The 17309-nt window shown below is 38.2% G+C and overlaps 1 protein-coding gene across 4 annotated transcripts in view; it reads left to right on the forward strand.

The window, feature by feature from the left end:
• Window positions 1–17309, forward strand: part of PIK3C2G (phosphatidylinositol-4-phosphate 3-kinase catalytic subunit type 2 gamma) — a 197216-nt gene that overhangs the window by 79784 nt on the left and 100123 nt on the right. For all 4 annotated transcript variants that reach the window (XM_048302295.1, XM_048302298.1, XM_048302297.1 and 1 more), the window contains 2 exons: window positions 6408–6501; window positions 7582–7676. In XM_048302295.1, the coding sequence (XP_048158252.1) occupies window positions 6408–6501; window positions 7582–7676 (189 nt within the window). The remainder of the gene's footprint in view (window positions 1–6407; window positions 6502–7581; window positions 7677–17309) is intronic.

Raw genomic sequence — 17309 nt, forward strand, 5'->3', positions numbered from 1 at the left:
GGGGTGGGAAGAACCTTCTAGATCATACAGGTTTCAAATGGAAACTGCTTTTTGGTAATTTCTTCCTACTCTTGTCCTAGGATATGGTTCACCATATGGTCTCCATGACATCTTAAACTTACTTTTAGTTGTTGCAGTCAGAATTTGTTGTAGAAAATCTATGTGAGCATGACTGAAAGTATATTTTCTGTGAGCAAATTCAACAGATTTATCTGCCAATCAATCAGCCAAAGCAAAAGCTAGTGAAGACGACCATAACTTCTGTGATGTGTGAGGTTGGGAAGGGTTCATGTGACTTCTCACAATGAAGAGTGAATTTCTCTTTTTCAACAAAAAAAGTATGAAAAGGCAGTGTCCTTTTTACTGATGGTATTTCTTATCTTTCTGTACTTTCCTTCAATCCTTACCATTTTCTACCCTCCATACACTCACAGTGGTTTATTTTCAGAAGCCCTCAAAAGAGTGAAAAAAATCACCAACAGAAAACCCAGCTTATGCTATCTGTAAGCTAAAACGATACACCTCTAGCAGTGCAGGTGGCTCCAGCTCTTCTGCCTCCTGAGGAGAACTCAGACCTCCCCCTGTGGTGGTCAGCAACCCAAGTTTAGTATATAACTTGTGAGAACCCATGATTCCTTTGTTCTGCTGTTTGCATGTTTTCCCCTGATTGCTTAATGTTATTCCCTCCTTGCTTTATGTATGAGGTTGTGTATATTCATTTCCCAAGTTTAATATGTATCAGTTCTAGAAAGTTCTTTGTTCCTCGATGCCCCATTGGTTCCTTCCCTAAATCCCTCCATTGGTTCTCGTGCACTCAACCCCGCCTCCTGTCAAGTATCCCATTTGCTGTATCCCTTATCCCCGCCTTTCCTATCCCCACTATAAAATCCCTGGTCCCTTATCAGATTTTCGGCTCTCCATCTCCTGCCCCTTTTGCTTCACCTCAATAAACCTTCTGTGTACAAGTTATATGGGAGAGTCCCCTCTCTCTCCCTTCTTTGCCTCTCCCTGTTTGCCTTCACCCCCTATTTAGGGACGGCCCCTCGGGTGAGGAGCACACCCCCGTCTGCCTGTGCTTTTGTGTTTGTCTGTGCCTGCTGCAGTGCAGTCAGGTTGTGGCTACACCTCCAGGCTCTCTTCGAGCTAGCATGCAGAAGTCTGACATACACCTTAATCATTATTCTAGTAGTTTCTTCCCTCTTTCTGTCTAATTGCTTTTAAAATACTTAAACTGCCTCACAAAACTTCCCTGTCTACTCTTCTAAACATTTCTTCCATACTTTCTCTCCTGGCCCAGTTGCATCCATCAATGACATGATATACTTTACTACTTAAAGGGTTTTTTGTTTTCAGTTGGTATCCTCATTCCAGTAGGTTTGCTAGTTCAGCTTTCCTTGGTTTTGCCAGACTTAATACCATGCACTTCGCAGAGTGAAGTTTTTCTTTTTTGACAATGCAACAGAATTTAAAATGTGAAGGGAAATGCAGAAATAAGTGGCATGATATAAACCTCTACCTTAAAAGAAGGCCTGTGAAAGGCTACATTGTTCTCATCAGAGATCATCACGTGCCAGAAAATGTAGAGAAGTGAGCAGTTTCACTTACCTGACAAATATATTCTGGCACAGGGCTATCTGAGACAGCACAATAAAATTAGAATAATAAAACTGTTAAAAATAAAATGCACATCTATTTCTCTTTTACAGTCAGCTCACCACTGGCAGATGCTAAAATCTCAAGCGGATTTCACAGATCCACAGGACACCTCAGCAGTGCTTAGTTTTCTGTTTGAATCTGATTTAGCTAAAAGGTACAGCTAGACACATAGCTCCCGACTGGCTATCAGTATGAAAAAAATCAAAGACTGCAAGTTGTCCTTATTTCTAAACCAAGTTGCAATCTGTGCTCATCCAGCTCAAAATTCAACTTTTACAAAACACACCTTAAAGTCTCAAGGGAGACCTAGTAATCTACTTAAAAGATAAAAAATGGGTGGCTGTCAGTCACTGGCATCATGCAGAGAGGGAAGAACAAAACTGCAAAAAGGGTGTTGAGTTTAAATAGGTGAGTGTTTAATTAGAGGAAAACGGTTTCATAGCTTACAGAGAATCCAAATTGTGAGACAAGCTGTGAAGGGGACATTTGAAGTCCTGCATAGTGTGACCTATTACTGAGGACTAAACTCAACAACTTTAATTTACATATTGCTTATTTTTCATAGAGTCTGTGATGTTTCTGATGTGTGTGAACCTGGAACAAATATGTAAGAAGTCATGATCTCTGTTGTGGAGTACTCATTGCCTTAAGGGAGAACAATTAAATTGGCCAAAAGAAGAAAGCTGAAAGATATTACAATGCAGCCAAGCAAATGAATGGGGAATACTTTGGCTCTAGTCACAGTGAATAGAACCAGAACACAATGGTTCTATTCACTGAAGTATTTTTTGACCAATAGGTGGTTTGTTGAGGGGGAAAAAAGTAAGTGGAAACCTAAACCTGCATGACAATTATATATTTGAAACTATGTAAAAAAAAGAATCTTATGAGCATTGTTAAAAGCTTTTGTTTTAAGCTGGGGTTTTTTTAGCTAAATTCTCAGTTTTTTTGGTGATAACCATAAAGCAGCTAGGAAGAGGAGTCCTTGAAGGTCCTGCCTCTCTGAAGCCATAGTCAGAGGCCACATGTCAGTTCTGACAATCTCTTCTTCAAAGCCCTCAAAAAATGGATCTGATGTAGACAGGCTGTGCTACAGATGAGCTCTTGTTTCTTAGGAGCATACTCTTAAAGACTGGAATATTGAATTTGTTGTGATAGAGTTGTCTCACTTCCCTGCTTTCAGAGTTTTCAGCATGTGTAAATAAATAATTGCATATTCATTGCAGCAAGCCCTGGAAATCAGCTCTCCTCTAATATTCAAACTGTAAAGCTCTTTTTCTTGGGCCTGAAGTGTTTTCTCTTGCATTGAGTTAGAGTCAAAAAATCAATTAATTTTGTCCTCTAATCAAGACTAATTTATGGATTACTAAAATCAGATTTGATGCAACTCAAACATTTGCAAGATTATTCACTGGAAAAAAACCTTCCAGCACTAATTAAGTACCAGACTACAAGATGGCATCGTTTCCAGGCATGTGAAGGGATTTTTAACTCAGATCTGCTTCTAAGCCATACCCTTTTATTGGCTTTTAGCAAATAAACTGGTGTGTGCAAGCATGAATAGCATAAGCATCATGTAATACTGGTGGAGTTCCTAAGAGTTTGCTGTAACTCCAGTGTTTCTGACGATGTTAAATGTTTGCTCAAATACAAATGTAAGGGAGAAAACAAATAGAATTAAATATTGTGCCTGTGTACAATATTTAAATACAAATTCAATATTGTACTTGTACTTGTGGCCCTGAACAACACTGAAATTCAAAAAAAGTGAGGGCTCTTACATCTAGGGGTTAACAAATTGTCAGGTAGTTTAAAAAATGTACTAGTTGCCCATTCTGTTCAAAAGACTGAACTAAGCTTCAAGCTGACCTCAAGATTTACAAGCTGAAGGAAGCTATTTAGTCACCAAGACCAACAAATTACCAAAATGTCATTCAAAAAGAATAACAAGAGCCATGTTTCCTGAAGCACACTGCCCTGCAGGTATCTCACCACAGTGCCTGTCATTGCCCTAATCACATCTCCTGGCACTGCTTCTGGTGACTTAGACATAGCCCCAGTTTTGACTTACATCAAATCAATTCTAAATAAATCAAATGTTAGCTGCTGGATTTTCTGGAAAGTCTGGGATTCAAATAATTTTCTCATTCCTTGCCTAGCTGGAAAAAAATACAGGAATTTCTCTCCTCATAGCATTGTGTGTATTCAGATCTTGGCTGCTAGTAAGGACAAGATGTAACTAAGTAATAACATTTTTCTGTTTGGCCTTGTGCCTGTGTAGAGCGTATTTCACTGCTCAGTAGCCTGTTGAACTAGGCAAGAAGGGGAAGGGAAAGACTCATTTCCATATTATCTGCACATGCTTGGCACACAATCCTTTGGAGCAATTGCATAATTAGAAAATAGGATGATATGGAAGGGATTATTTTTTTAATATGTAGTCCTCTTTCAAATACGTTTTGTTCTAAATTGCCATGTGAATATTAAAGTAACAACTTCTCATTCCTAATAGGTTGCCTAGAATAAATAAGCAAAAAAAAATAAGCTTTGCAAAATATGCTAATTTGGGCCTAGGATGATAATTTATTTATAATGTATTCCTCCTCTCCCCATCAAAGCCCTCTCAGCATTATACAAAGAATTATAAACCATATTAGAAACGTCACTAAATATGGACCATAAGAAACAAACAAAATAGTAAAACTGGACCTGAGCCACGTGGGAAAGGGGGGTGGGAAGTGTTACAGGTTGCAGCCCTGAAACCAGTTAATTCAAGTAAGTCCAACTGTCCACCTTTTTTTTTTTTAATCAGAATATCCCTATTTTGATTAGATGGCCTCTAGTTAATTTGCTGATCAAAGTGTGCATACTGTTCTGCTTCAGCTGGTTTTATTGAACTTAGAAACTCAGGATTCCAGCAGCAGGTGCTGTTATGCTGCTGAGCGCTTAGCTTTACAATTTCGTCTCTTTTTATCTTGATAGCAACAAGCAGTCACTGCTGCAAGTATGGTTCTGCCTCCTCTGTTTCACTTCTGATTTTTATTTCTATATTATTGGCAAAAGGTGCTAGGTGGGAAGAGAGCAGTCTGGTTTTGTGCTGAGCTCTTGAAGCAGTGACGCTGTTGGCCTGTGACATCTCCTGCCATGCATGAAGGTTCTGATTTCAAAGGACTTTCCTCAGGGTGAATTGACAGGATAACCTGTGTCCCTTAGTCATCATCTTTTTGTGTGACTAGACTGCCAAATCAGAGGCTTCTCCCAAGAGCCTAACAGCCATAGCAGTTCAGAGGGTAGGGATTCACTGCTTTTTGTGGGGCAGGTGCTCGCCCTCAGGGAACTGGATCAAAGCCCACCAGCTCTTCTGAACAATATCCACTTGACTGTGGTGCTGTTTGAAGACATTTCTGCCCCTTAGGCAGAGATGACCCTTCTTGCACCTCTGGTAACTGAAAGGTCTCCACGAACATTTCCAGTTTGCTTCAGGAGAAGACAGAAAATATTCTTGGGATGGCAATGGACAACACACAAGGATTGATTACACAGCTAAGGGTGACACCTCGTAGCAGATGTACACAGAGGAGCACATCTGTTCCTTTCCTTGTGAAAGCAGAACAGCAGCAAATCAGCTAAATTTGAACCATTCTAGGCAAATTCTGTGTTTGGGAAATTCTCTGTGTATAAAATCATAGAATCATTGAGATCGGAAAAGACCTCTGAGATCATCAAGTCCAAGCTTTAATGATTTCACAATTGCAAAACATGAAAAGGTAGAAATTATTTTTAGATTTTCAAAAGAAGTGGTTAGAAGGTTATCTTTTGGCTTTCAGATGTTAAAAGTGATACCGTATATTTTCTGTATATTTTCTCCGAGGAGAGAAAATATTCTTTTAAGAGTCAGTTTTGATCAACCAGGTTACATCAAAATTTCATTCTCTTCCAAAGGAAAATGTTTCTACCATCTATATTATCCAGCCTTCTCTTTCTGTATTATTGCTGCTGCCACACCGTGTTTTCCTCTTTTCTCATTTTTATGATGAGAAACATCACAAAATCTATACCAGGCTACAGCCACCCTGGTTTCAGCCAGAATTAGTTGAGAATATAGCTTATGCTGAGCTCTCAAATGTTTTCTCAGCAGAAATGTCTATTTCACTGACTTGGAGCCTTTCTGGAGAAGGTGCTAATTTTTTACCAAATTTCACAGAATAAAATCCTAAAACTACCCAATCCGTGTTTTCAATTACAAAATCGCTTTTGTTTAAAAAGTATGTTTGATTGTGTTATGACAGAAAACAGAAGAGCTGATTTGAGAATAAATTATCTGAAATGAACCCTTTTTGTATGGGAAATGTCAAGCTTTTGTGTTGTTTCTCAGATCAAGCAAAGTCTTCAAGTGACTGTTAAAAGTTCATAAGGCTCAGGAATTTCCCATTTCAGGTAACAAAGAGCAGCAAGAGATCTGTAATTTGCTTCATATTTCAGAAAATTACAATATGTGGTAGTTCAAATTAAAAAAGGTATTTGAAGATCAGGTTGGGGTTTTTTCCCCAGTGCGGCACTGTAACAGTCAATCCAATTAAGACACCTGTGGTGTGTTTCTTGTTACAATAAAGCAAATTAATTGATTTTTTTTTCCCCCCCTGTTCCATTTTGAGAGAAAATCAGTTTTTCTAACATCTTGTATCAGTGAGAACTCAGGAGAGTTGCAGTGGTCTGGTAGCTCTTAATGATACCTATTTGTTTTGCTCTAGTTTTCCAGATCAAGATATTCGCAGGGCAGCAGTCCAACAAATAGAAAATGTGTCAAATGATGAATTGTTAGAATACCTCCCACAGCTGGTTCAGGTAAGGAGGAAATTGATAGCCAAGGGAATCTCCTGTCCAGATCAATAACTGCATTAAATACTTTTGATGCTTTTAGGTTGGTTGATACATTGTAAGAGGAACAAATAAGTCTGGTCAACTGATGCAATGAGTGGATTAAAAACAGGGCTGAGGGAGAGACTGTTTCCAACTTAGGAGGATGGAATTGTTTTGGCATGCTGATTGAGCTTTCACATATAGCACATGAAGGTATTTTGCAGTAACAAAGAAAAGAAAAAAGTGTATCTGACCAAGAGAAATTCTGCTCAGGTAGCAGGACTTCACTGCAGTCAAGGAAGGAAGTGCTCTTGCCACACAAATCACTGGGTTTTTAATTCCACATACACTGAGAAAAACAGTCAACACAAAGTGGACATTTGGGTGTAGAATTGTCTCTGTAGAGACGTACACTACTTTTTCTGGGAATTAATGTTTTGCAAGTTATGGCATCACTGCTTCCAAAGCACTTGGTGATTGAATAGATCCTGTGTTGGGGTTGAGCAGGAACTTTGGAAAGCTTTATCCCCTTACTTCATAGCACTGTGCATATGGATAACTCCCTATCCACACTGCAGAGTTTCTCAGAGTTTCTTTCTGTGCTTGTGATATATGCTTATCTAGATAGATATCTGTGTGCATTTATGAATATATTCATGTAATCCACTACTGTGAGCCAGTGGAACCTTCACAGCTTTCCAGCATTCACAAACTGCTGTGACCTTTCACCTTCCACAGCTTCTGTCCTAAAATAAGTTTATTTTCCTAACCAGATAATCAGATAAAAAATTAAATATAACATTGATAGGTTTAAGTGGGGGAAGAGAAGCTGCATATTTACATGCATGTTAGCACAGAATCGGGATGGTATCTGTCTGTCTTCCAGGTGGTGGCAGACCCTTGTGAACAGAAGTTTCCCTGCTCATTGCATTGCCAGAGCAAACTCCATGTGTCTGATTGCTTTGTTCAAACTAAGCTCTGGGTCCCTTCTGATTAGCTTAGTTATAAAGGAAAGACACCAAGGCCAGCATAAAATTGATTTTTATTATGAATTTTTCTGTTAAGGTGCTCAAGTTTGAGTGGAGTCTCGAAAGCCCTCTGGTGAAACTCCTGCTGAATCGTTCTCTTCAGAGCATCCAAGTCGCCCATCAGCTTTACTGGTAAGATATTTGCCACTGCTGCCAGTCATTTTCTGCCACAGTGAAATTTATCTATTATTCCATTGGTGAAAAACCCTCTTTTGGTTTAAAAGCAACAGAAAAAAGAGGTTTTGCTCCTTCCCTTTCAGCACTGGGTTTGTGTAACTTGTATAAAAGACCCACTTATCTCTGCCTTCATCCTGCCCCTAGGCAGGAGGAAGAGGGGGAAGTTCTGTTCCCTAAGATGCTATTTGTTTTTATCAGCATTTTTTGGTTTGAGCCAAAAATAATCTGCCCCAAAATTTACAAGCATTGGTTTACTTTTAAAAGGTGCTGCTTTAGTGGTTTCCCTGACCTCTCTTGAAGTTGTCAGAATTCTCATGTGTGTCAATATGTGTCTTACCCCTTTTTATATCAGTCTGACTCCTGATGGTAGAGTTTCCAACAGTCCTGTTTGATGATTATGGAGATGTACCAGGCCTGGCAGGAACTGCCATTCACCACCCACTGTTGCTACCTTCCACAACCCACCTCTGCAATACAAGGGGTCCTCTTACTGTATTATTGCATGAGGTGATTATTGTGTTTGCTGTGCTGTTACCTCAAGGCTGTCTGAGAAAGAATGTGGCTTTCTGATGTCTCAACTTCTGCCCTGTGATCTGAAAATCAAACTCTGGTGTGTTTTCTTTTTTTTTTTCCTCCATCTTTAGTAATGATGGATGAACTGAGCTTTCATTTACAGTTCAACTGGTTCAGATCCCTTGAACCAAAGCTTTCCTCCCTGCAAAGGAAAGAAAACAATTTAAATTGTAGTCATTTGATTGATGAAGTGTGGGGTTGGGAAGAGCATAAATAATACTTTCATACCTGCATGGTCTCTGGAAGTATTTGTGGGGATAAAACAGAATTATTAATGTGTTTGTTTTACTGAAATGAGTAGGATAATGTGCCTAATGAGCATATCTTTCAAATAAAGAGAAGCCACACTTAGCAGGCCATTTTTCAACAGTGCCTGAAATATGCCTGAGACAATTTCTACTAATATTAAACTTAGTCATACTGGACAAAAAATATCCAGTCTGGAGTTCCAAAATATGCCCTAAGAGTTGGTAGTGTTCCTGTACAATTAGAAATCATATCTAGGGTTCAGTGGGCAGGGGATCATCATTAGTTTGCCTGTGTTTCCTTTAACTCCTCTCTTCTTCTCAGAAGAAAAATTACTGTCTGCAGCCTTCTTCCTCTTTACTTTGCAGTGCAAATCTCTGTTTTCCCCCAAATTTTGCTCAAGCTGTCTAATATCATAACCTTGGGTAATATAGGGCAGGTATTCCGTCCTGAATAATATATATGGTTATCTGACACAGTGCAATGTAAAGTGGCAAAATGAATTTATTTGATATATAGTTTAATGCATGGGGTAACTACATCCACATCAAGTAGGTTTTTTGTAAAGGTTCACTGTGTTCTCTGGCTTTCAGCTGGCAGTAGCCCCGTTCATGCTGGGTACCTCTTTTATTTAAGTGTTCAGTTCAAATGTTTCAATCTAAACTGAGAACATAAATGTGGCAAACATCTCTTTGAACTTTGCTGCTTGTATTCATCATATACACTTAGGGGTTTTTTTGGTTACTCTGCTCCACCATGTTCTTCAGTAGTAAACTGTTTTCTACCTAACAGTCCAACTTACGTAATTACTCATATTCCTGTTTCCATATTTTAAAAGGCAGTTTCCCAAGCCATAAATTCTACTCACAAAGTTTACCAGTAATTTCGTGACTTTTATTAATAATATCTTAAATAATTAATAAAAGCTTTCCCTCACAAATTGAATTTCAGTTGTTATAAAAGTAAGGGGAAACAGAGGTTCTCTTCCACTTATTTGTAAAAAGACTTTTAAAAGAAGTTCAATGATTTAATACTGTGGGGAGCACATGTGTGCATGTACACTCACATAACTTCTTTTAAGAAATGTGATTAGGTTATGTTTTATTCTCACGTGTCACATTCTGTTTCATTACCAAATTAGCTATCAAGAAGAAAGGACTGGTAAAAAAACTTTAGTAACAAGCTTATGTTTATTTTTAATTGTAATAAATGACATTAGCTTTCTACTCTTAAATAATACAACAATGTGCACACTTTACCTGCGCAAAAGAAAACTTGGAAAAGAAGGCTAATGTGATACAGAAAACTGATGAAGTGGTTTCAGAGCCACAGTGGAAAATTCAACTGATTTTAACTTCCATGTTTTACAATTCTATTGTAAATCTAGAAATTAATTACTAGAAAAGATGGTGACTGTCAACACCAACTTATTCTAATAACAAATACTATTTATAATAAGATGTCAGTTCTTTCAAATTGACTTGATTTCCCTGCAGGTCAAAGATAAGCAGCTACCCAACAGTGGTGTACCATCTCATCACCTTTTTAATATTCACGTTGGATAGTAAATTGTTAATTTCTTTTCATCAAGCAGTGATAAGTTTGTCTGAAGATTTTATTTAAAAATTATGAGGCAGTAGCTGGTGAAGGTGGACAGAACAGAGAGAATATTCATTCTTGGGATATATCTTCAGCTGTTGTAAATCAGGATAGTTTCAGTCTGTTCTTTGCTTGTATCTGTTGCAGATTTGTTCCATTAATTCTGCTATTGAGAATGAGAAGGATCTTACACCCTGTTGGAATGTTTGGGGTTTTTCTTATCATTTCTGTCTTTTCCCTTCTCTAAATTCTTGAGGAATCTGGGCCATCTGCATCCATCAGTGTTTTAGCTCCTCGTTAGTCCTTCTGAATGCCCTCCCCTTCCCAAGGAGACTAAAATTTGCCCGTGCACACTGTGCCAGCACAGGACTCGTGTATCACTTAAATCCCATTTTAGTTTTATTGCAGGACTTCCCAATGTCCATGAGACATGGAGAATTATCCCACTACCTTCTAGACTTTCTCTCTGATGCTAGTCCCACCAGGGAAGCGAGAAGGCTGGAGCAAGTTTCCCCATTCCCTGGGGCTATGGTGACAAGTTACTAAACTGATTCTAGCGAAGCACAAAAGTTTGCTTGAGGGGAAAGAAACCTGCTGAGCCCTTTTGGGCCCTTCTGCTCACAGAAAGCTGCTGTTTATCTCCTTGCTACTTGATGTTTCACGCACAGGTGGGTTTTTGTCAGCTTTTGTGCTGGAGTTTTAATCCACCTGGCATCCTGCCAGTCAGTTTCCCTCCTGCTTGAGTGTTTTTGGCTTTTAGCTGCTGTCACAGGTGGCAGCTGCAGGGCGGAATCAGAACAGCTGGCTGGGGCAGCAGGTGGCCAGGAGAGTGTTTCACAGATGGTTGCCTTCCACAGGAGGATTGAATAACGTGGAAAAATAGTGTCCTCCAGGATCTGTGGCAGCTGCTTGAAGGTGGTGCTAAGGAACAGATTCCATCGTCATGGAAGAGTGGGAGTGTTTGTAAATTTTGCTGGAGCGTGAGAATCTGGTTTGTTTAGCTCAGTAAAAGAAAAAGTCAGGTGCAAACCTTGCTGAAGTCAAAATGTCCTTTTGTAGTTTGTCTTCTAAGTCACTAAAACTTCATAGAACTTTCCTAGATTTTGGCATTTCTAAACTACACGTTGACTGACAAGAGAAAAGGGAGTAGTCTTCTTTTTCCAAGTCCACATCTTGTAGAAAAGTAAGAATGAGTTTAAAAAGGAACTTGGTGGAATGCAGCACACTGGAAACAATGTGAATCAGACTATTGATTTCATGGCTAGAACATAATATTTTATTTCTTTTTCTATATATACAGAAAAAGGACTATGAGAAGTAAAAAGAACACAAGCAATGTATAAAAGTTTAAAAAGACCCCAGTTACACTTTTTTGATATTGGGAGGTTTCTACTTCAATACTTTCTTCTCCAAAATCATTGCCAGTGTTTCATTCAGCACTCTGGCATTGGAATAATTGCTTCATATTATTTGAAAGAAAATACATTTTTAACTGTCAAAACCTGTCTACATTAACCATAACTTGCTTAAAGAGTTCAAGAGAAGGAATAAATCGAGCAGATACTCATTTGTCCACCACTCTTAATTATCTGAACATTAAACAGATGACCATCCTCCAGATCTTTTTCTTCCTGCATTATCATATCTTTCTCTGACAGTCAGAAGTTATCAAGTCTGCTAATTGGTAAATGAACTTCCTAAATAGCTGTGCAGAGCAGGCTGAAAACCCCTGCCCATTAAAATGACATGAATGTAAATACAAAAGATGCCTGTTCTTGTTTTCGTGTTAATTTGGTCCTCCTTACTGAGCAGAATCAAAACACATTTAATCATGTGTGTAACTTTAAACCTGTGTTGGAATAGCCAGTCCAAGTAAATGTTCATTTCAACTGAGTGGTGCTTGTGAATTTCACTGGAAGTCGGAGTACTTGATGTGATCGTTATGTTCTGGACTGCAGAGAACATCAACCATAGATCACACCTTGGCATTTTAGTTCTGAAATCATAATTCCTGTTTATGTAATGCCAATAATTTGTTTTTTCTGTAGTTACTTATGGGTATAGTAAATAACACCATTAGAGCATTATTTGTGTGAGATAATGATTCAGACAACTTCTGTGCTAAGTGCTTCATTATTAGCTGTGTGGGCCTTGGGTTATTGCCTTGTGGAACAGACAGATAATTATTTTGTTTCCTAATATACAGACTTTCCATTTTCTCGGACTCCAGTGTTAGAAAAAGGTGATGTCAAATGAAACAAAGAGATTGTTGTGAAGAAGCAACAACTGTTGAGTTTGACCTCTAGTAGTTACAGACTTAATGAGAAAACAGTATATTTAAATCAACAAAACCATATCTTACATTTAATTAAACACATTTTTGATCTCAAGAAACAACTTAGTATTTTAGAGTCACTTTTTGCCATCCCTGAAGACAGAGGAGTGAACTGGCTTTGACCTCAGCTGGAATTGATAAAAGGATGTACTAGCTGGAGGACTAGAGGACTGTGGGGCAAGACCACATTTTTAAACTTTCAAAATTGTAATAAAAAGGAAAATGAAAATAAATTCCAAAGAATTAAAAAATCAAATTGGAAACACGATTGGGAAAGGTTAATAAAGAATCTAAGCATGGCATTTTAACATTTAAACTATAAAGAGGGAGTTAGTTTTCCCACACTGTTAAAAACGACAGCTTTTTAAGAAAGAAATCTGTTTAAAAATTATTAAAGCACAAAGCTATGCTTTCTTGTAATTTAGTGAATATGAGAGAATCCGGTGAGTCACTGGCAGAGGACATAAATAACATAGCTGTGCGTGTGTCTGTTTTTAATTATTTTAATGATTCTTAGTAGAGTGAACATGTTCCTGAATGTCTAGAAATCTGGGAATGCTGGGTGTTTTTCCACATCCTGTGCAAGCACGAAAGGGAAGAGGTGAGGAATCCTGGTGATCATGTATCAGTGTGAGCATGGAGTGAAGCATCATTAATTTTATTGGGTCAGGCAAATATTCAGCTGCACTGAGTAAGTTACTGAACATAGAGATAACTCTGTGTGTGTCCCACCTTTGGAACAGAGGGACTTCCATGCCAAAAGTCATATTCAAGAAGGATTAATGTTATCAAGTGAAGCATAAAAAGCCTGTAAATGCCAGTTATTAGTGCGTGTTACTGTAGTGAAAAAACACACCACAGTGTATGTGCACAAGTGAACCTACTTAGAACTGCAAAGATAAACTGGAAAAGGTGACTGCATTCTGAAAAGCTTTGATCCTTTTAGCTGCTCCATGATTTATAAGGTAGCACTAAGGAAAAAGTTTTTCAGTACATTGTTTTTCCAAACACTGCTTCTCTGATTTATTTTGCATTTGGCTCCTTTTACAGTTAAAAATCCTGGAGCTGACAAATCTGACAAATTTTCAGCTATGCCAGAAAACTCCCTACAAGCTTCAAGTTATATCTGTCCTAACCCCTCCAGTAATGCAGCTGAGTGTGAAAGATGGGTTTGCCTTTTGGATCTGCTCTGTAGGAAGGATTGCACAGAGCATCGTGGTGGTCTCTTACAGTGTCTCCGATGCTGGGATGTGATGCTGACCAGTTTTGAGGAAGCAGAGAGGGCATCACCAAGGAAGGGATTCCAAGCAGGGTTCTGTGCAGGTGTCACACACAGCTTTCATCTGTGCCTTTCTTCTTTTTTTGTTTTTCTTTCTTCTTTTTTCCTATTAAAATTATTTTGTTGTTGCTTCTTTCAAAAACAAAACAGGGAGCCAAAACCTTTCCTCAGGGATACCTCATGCAGTCTTTGCTTGTCCCAGATGGACATTTGGGGATGTAAACCAGAGTAGTAATAAGTCAGGAAAATTTTTGAGGAAACATTCATCTAGCTCTGTCACTTCACATTGATGATTTTCAGCCATGAATTTGAAGGATGGGGAATTATTTTGATTTTTCATACTGTGCAAAGCTACTGGAAAAAGATGCCTGAATCTAACCCTAGAAGTAGTTTCTTGACACTGAAATTTTCTTTAGGCTAGGCCAATACTGAGTGGCCAATATTGAGTGGCCAACTTCAATAATGTGAAATGTCCAAATCATAAATAACAGTAGCTGCAATTTAAGGATGATGCAAATTTCCCAAATCAGGTTGCAATGATTTTGGAGAGACGAAGCCTCAGCTGGAAAGCAAACAGCATGGAGAGAACCTCCTGTGATTCTCAGCTGAGCAGCTGGTCTTGTGTTTCACTGGTGAAATGCTGCCTCTGCAGCCCAGAGCAATCCTGCAGTTGAGAGGGGTCCTCCAGTGGGCTGCTTCTGTGCTGCAGTGATTCTGAGTGCTCAGGTGAAATACTGGGAGAGGATGCTTCACTGCAAATTCTTCAGAAGTATCTAAAAAAATTTTTAATTTCACTTTCAGGTTTTACATTTTGTGAATATTTGGGAAAAAAAATGTATTTCCTTTGTATGAAACTTTTGTTCTGCTAGAAATGGCAATTATTGTACTCAAAATTAGTCTGCAGATGTTACAAAATTGCATCACATTATGTAAAACATTTTATAAGTCTTTCTCTGTTATAGGTCTTTTTCTCTTTCCACCTTAGCAAGCTTTTGGGTTTTAACAATAGCTGTTTGAACCAATTTTTGACAAAATTTCACTTGAGCTACCCCAGAGAGTTGTTTTCAGTCCATTTTTCTCAGAACACAAAGTTTTTGCCTCATGACTAGAATAAATGCAGTTCAGGACCTGATTTTCCTGGACTGATATGTTTGGAATACTCATTTCTAGTTAGGCTGTTGATCACAGCCTGGTCTGACAGGCTGGAGTTTTGTAAATCATTCCTATTTCTGAGCACTGTCAGTGAGAACTTCAAGGAAAAGTATGGATAAACAGAAAGAGGCTTCAAGTGGATACACGACATCCAGTGTAATGAGTTATTGGTTGGCTTAATGTTGCCGTCAGTTGTGTGTTTTCTGTGGTTAATATTTCTAGGTTTAATCATCACTCTCCACCAGAATGAAAACTGGGCCTTGGACCTTTGCCTAAGTAACTGAAACATTCAAAAAAATAGAATAATGAATTAGACATTGTTGAATATGTTCCATCAGTGCATGATTTAGCAGAAAATTACTTTGTAATACTCCTTCAATTTTGCATAATTTTTCTTAGAAAAGAATTCCCTAATGGAACCCCAAATGTAATTATGAACACATTTTAAAAGAAATAAATAAATAAACTAGAATAAAAGACAGTAGTTCTAGGCAGGAGAGGGGAAGGATTGATAAAAGGTCCTGTCAGGATAACAGTGCAGAAGTCCTATAATTCAGTATGTTTAGGTGTTTGCAGATGATGACTATTTCAGGATTAAACTCATAAAGCCCTTACTGTTTGAAAATATTTCCCTAAATATTAATTGCTTTCAGAATGCTCACCCATACTCAATGGTATATTAGTCTGTAATCAGAATGATGGCATTTGGATGGCAACCAAATTAAAAATCATGTGGGAGAGGAGAGAAAGAGCTGTCAGATGAGTTGCCTTTGAGTGGCTCTTTTGCTTGAACAACATTGCTGTGATGTTGTAGTAACCTCCTTTTAAACAAGAGAATTATTCAAGGGACCACTGTGTCAAGTTGTCTCCTTCAGTGTTTTCTTGGTAAAGAGCCCACTTGGTTGCAACTGGTGTATATTGGGCCCTTGAATTAAACAACAGAAAGTGACCAGTGAATCTAAAAGAATTAAAATTCCTTCCAAATCTAAAACCTGTAAAATTCTACCCAATGGGTCATACAAGCCACAGGCATCTCTGCCAAATGACAGACAGCTGAATTGTCCTTTAGCTTTCTCTGTGGTGTCTGTCAAATACACAGGATACTGTTTGGTAAAGTTCAGCACATTATTTTTTGTTGCAGAAAGAAAATCAGGCTGCAAGAACTGAATTTTTCTCCGAAAGGCCTTTATTCCTATATAAAGGCATTCAGAGTTATCCCAGTATTTTATCAATGGTGGGTGGCTCACAGAGTCATGTAAAGTAGCAAGGAATTTTTCACTGACTTTTTTTTAAATGTCCATCAAAATAAAATCTTTTTACAGAAACATGGAGCTTAGGTGTAAACATTCAGACAGCGTGTCAAAAAGTCCCAATTCCCTCTGCTTGTCACTGGAGATGTAAATCATCCCATCCATTCTAAAGCAAGTCACCAGCATGCTTCCAACTCAACTTAGAGATACAATGCATGTTTTCAGACAATCCCTAATGCAAAGTTTGTTATTTCAGGTACATGTCCCTCTCGTGGTGTTCATCCGAGTTGCTCAACCCTACTCCATTAACAGGTCTTATTTCTTAGCTTGAAAACACACTGTCTTTTAGGCATAGTAATTTTTGAAATGCCTTGGGTATCTCACCTCTGCAGTGTGTTGCCTGGCTGCTGTTCACTGCTGCCTCTGACTTCAGGGAAAACCTTACGTTAAGGAAAAAAATTTAAAAAGTTGTTTAAAAAAAGTGTTATGGAGTGCAGGTTTTAAGTGGGATAAACTGCAGGCAGCATATATATGGGAAATTATTTCTCTGTCAATTTGATCAAAGCCTCAGTGCTGGAGTAGCTATTGTTTTTCATTTGTCTATCTTTCAAAGAGCTAGCACAAATTACCTCCACTGAAAATTTTAAATGGTGAATACAAATTTGTTCATATTAATTCTTTTTTTTTTCTACTCAGGATTTTTTCTAGTTCAGGATTTAGTGGACAGTAGAAAAATAATGCACTGGCTGAGTGCTTTCTGGCTCAAAAGTGGCTGCAAGCTGTGCAAGCAAAGCACAGTGGAGCAGCTCTGGAGTGGTGAAGGTTCTGTTGTGTGAATAAACAGATGAGGAAATAAAGCCAGTATCTTTTGTCAGCATTAGAGGTAGTATAGGTAATATAATAACATAACATAGTAACAAAAGTTATTGAGTGTTTACTTGAATAGTGGCACATACACAGGTGGATGATCCTTTCAAATCAGCACCCTCCCTCTTTCACAAAAAGAGATTTCCTTTCTTATCTAGTAAGTGGTTTGTAGAGCTCAAATCCTTGGATATAAAGGGTGACCCTTAAGTATTTCAGTGTAAACAGCAAAGCCACCTTCAACATATCTCTCAATAAAATCCTGTTTTATGCTTCTTATGCTTGATTTT

Source organism: Corvus hawaiiensis, chromosome 4 (assembly GCF_020740725.1).
Source record: "Corvus hawaiiensis isolate bCorHaw1 chromosome 4, bCorHaw1.pri.cur, whole genome shotgun sequence".
Classification (NCBI taxonomy): Eukaryota; Metazoa; Chordata; class Aves; order Passeriformes; family Corvidae; genus Corvus; species Corvus hawaiiensis.